Source organism: Sinocyclocheilus rhinocerous, unplaced genomic scaffold (assembly GCF_001515625.1).
Source record: "Sinocyclocheilus rhinocerous isolate Xijiao unplaced genomic scaffold, SAMN03320098_v1.1 scaffold878, whole genome shotgun sequence".
Lineage (NCBI taxonomy): Eukaryota > Metazoa > Chordata > Actinopteri > Cypriniformes > Cyprinidae > Sinocyclocheilus > Sinocyclocheilus rhinocerous.
In genome coordinates this window covers 600,243-603,442 of record NW_015664312.1, presented here as the reverse complement: position 1 = coordinate 603,442, position 3,200 = coordinate 600,243, and the positions used below count along the sequence as shown (strand labels likewise).

At 32.5% G+C, this 3,200-nt stretch overlaps 1 protein-coding gene across 1 annotated transcript; it reads left to right on the top strand.

The window, feature by feature from the left end:
- Positions 1–231: 231 nt before the first annotated feature.
- On the top strand, positions 232–1,630 carry LOC107730063 (protein FAM60A-like). Its single transcript, XM_016540796.1, has 4 exons — positions 232–294; positions 390–504; positions 1,075–1,225; positions 1,318–1,630. Exons 1-4 carry the CDS (start codon positions 232–234, stop codon positions 1,493–1,495), a joined length of 507 nt encoding a protein of 168 aa, XP_016396282.1. The 3' UTR covers positions 1,496–1,630.
- The last annotated feature ends 1,570 nt before the right edge of the window (positions 1,631–3,200 follow it).

Sequence of the window (3,200 nt, the reverse complement as noted above, 5' to 3'; positions counted from 1 at the left end):
TGACAGCATCACCTCTGGTCAAAATTCCTAAAGGATTTCTTATTATAATTTGAAACGAATGCAACCGATTGTAAATAATTCAATAATCAAATAGGATTTGAAAACTAGAAAAAAAATGGTATTATCCACTAGGACAGATGAAATTCCTGTTCAATATTGGTTCCCAATTATTGTACAAAATCCATTATTATAATTTCTAGGATTTTCCAAATAAACTATTTGAGTAAACACATGCTGCTGTTCATAAAACGCTGGAAGAAATTACCACAGGGATCAAAGAAAAACTGGAACCATGTAAGAGACCATTATGTTGTTTTTAATAGATTCATCCATTTCCTTACAGCCAATGTGAGAATAATATACTATTTTATTTATTGTTTTCCCCCAAGGTGGTGGATGCAAGGGCAGGACCTGGCTTCAAGCTGACCAAACCCAAGAAAGTTAAAAATATTGATGGAAAGAAGAAAAGTAAACTGAAAAAGCTTCATAAATTCAAAAGACAAAGTGAGTTTCACTTTTGTGAAACAGATTTTTTATTTTATTTTTTTAACACTGCATGTGCACTTTAATTTAAAAGTTTTTTTAGTAATTTTATTGGGTGTTTTTGTAATTTATTTTTTTTTATTATTCATTTTCTTTAAATTTGTTCTTTTTTAAAAAAATTATTTTAGTACTTTGTTTTAAAATAAACGAAAATGAGATGCAACTAAAGTATAAAATAGAATTAACTTACAAAAATAAAAATGTATGCGCACATAAATATGTTTTGTATTTTTATAGGTTTATTATATTTTATATTTCAGTTGCAGCTCATTTTCGGTTACTTTAGTATGAAGTACTAAAATAATAGTAAAAATTAACAAAAGACAAAAACACATACAGACTGTAACAATGCTATGGTAAAACCCTGTTAATTAGTTAATGGTAAGTTTCATAATACTCAGTGAAAAACTGAAATCTTTCCTGTAATTTTACAGTAAAATAATGTTAAATTAACAGTTTTTGGAAGTGGAAAAAATACATCTTACAGCTTTTGCAGATAGCATGTTAATGTTTGCTGTCATGTCTTTACAGATTCAGATGCCCACAGCACCACATCCAGTATGTCTCCCTCTCAGTCTCCCAGCCACAGTAATCAGTCTGACGACGGGTCGGACATCGAGACCAAGCAGAGGCGTCCAAACCCATCGGGGTTCTCCTTTCTCGACCTGTCCTACTGGAAGAGGTATTCCTTTCCTTTTTACTAATGCTAAATTAAGAGTTACCTGCTAGTTGTTGAGCTGACAAATAAATAACACTGTACTTAATATGCCTCAGGCAAAAGGTGTGCTGTGGGATCGTCTACAAGGGGCGTTTCGGTGAGGTGATCATTGATCCTCGTCTCTTCAAGCCCTGCTGTAACAAGAAGCGCCCAGCTCTGGCATCCTCCCCGGACTCTCAGATCTCACAAACACATCCTTCCCCTCTTCCAGAGGACATGAAGGAGGCATGGTGATCCAACTAAAACACCCTACAAACTGTCTCGTTGAGGCCCTCATAGCTTTGTCTCCAGTGGTAGACTCTGGTATCTTCCCTTTGTTAGATTACTGTGTATGAGTTCAGTTTTCCACTTGCTTTTGTATTTTTTATGACTCTTGTAAAATGTAAGTTTTGTACCTTTTTTTTTATTTTTTATATATAACAGAAAATGAGAAAAATTGGGCATTAGGACATATTTATAGGTCTGAGTTAGGAAATTAAATGTAATCCATTTTTCATTATTACTGTAATTACTTTGGAGTTACCAGTGTTTTGTAAATAATCTTATTTTCCATACGAGTGCACCAAAAGACTTCTATTTGGCATTTAGTTTGACGGGTTACAGATGAATAATGTAAAGTGCTGTAACTAACATTATAGCCAAGGCATTAATGAGATGGGTGTACTTTTAAACCAATATAATATTTTACTCAGCCTTGCCGTCTTCTGCTCTGATTCAAGTTCAACTGTGGTCTGTTATATCACACACATGCATTTTCTGACTAGGATTCTTGAGCACAATATTCACAATGTGAATTCACCTCAACTGTGGTCTATAATATGGACATGTGCTTGTAAAATCTCTTTTTCTTTCTTGGTTTGGCATAAAGATGTTGCTCAGTATTTAAAAAATGGTTACGGGTTTGTAAATCTTTTTAAAACCAAGATGCAAAAACACATTATCTCAAGAGTATTTAAACGGTTATCATTTACACAATGGCATATGAAAGCATGCATAATGTATTTGTAGGCATAATCAGTTTTGTGGCTGTTGGTGGTGTTAGTGTTTTATTTTATTGTTGTTGTATGAGAGTGTTATAATACTGAAAGTAAGATATTACTGATTGATGAATTTCCGACCTGGCTTTACACTGTGTTTTTAACCACATTTTTCTATATTGTACACTAAAGGTAATCGAAGATGAAATTGTACAGTCTTTCAGCCTTGATGTATTGACTGCAGCCTTTTGTATGTTTTTTTCTTTCTTTGCTGTTTGGATTAATTGAAATATGACAGAATTGCCTTTTTGAGGGAAAAAAAGTTTAGCAATATTATATGGAGTTTGCAATTGGATTTGGAGGTTCAAGATTTCGGTGTATTATTTGAATGAATGTTTGTTTTTATTCACCAGCAATTCTTTGCGTCAGCATTACTGTTGACTTCAAGCTCTTCTTAAAATGCATGAGAGCAAATACAAGATGTTGATAAATTTCAGGGAAAAATGTTTTTAACTATTAGTGTGGCACATTCTCAGTCAATGTGCCTTACCAGAGATTTAGCTGATCATTTCATTAAGTTAATTTGTAATTTTTAACTTATGCTATTTATTCAAAGCTGTCTGTACAATTAATGCTGTAAAGAAGTTTTTGTGCACTTTCTTTTTTTATACTTTTTATAATATTACCATTGATAAAATTTTGTATCTCAATTTTCCTCACATTGGTATTTTCATAAAATTTTTTAAAGTAAATGTTTGTCTTGCTTGTCAGTGTTTTTAGTATAGGGTTCGTTCTTTTTTTTTTAATTGGGGGTAAAAAAAATTGGAAAACTAGAGAAAGAGGGGGGAAAAAAGTATTTTATTCTTCTAATAAGGACATTAAAGGCAGGGTATGTGATTTTTCAAAAACACTTTAGAAAACTGATTCGGGCCGAATCGCAAAACAAACTTGTAGCCAATCAG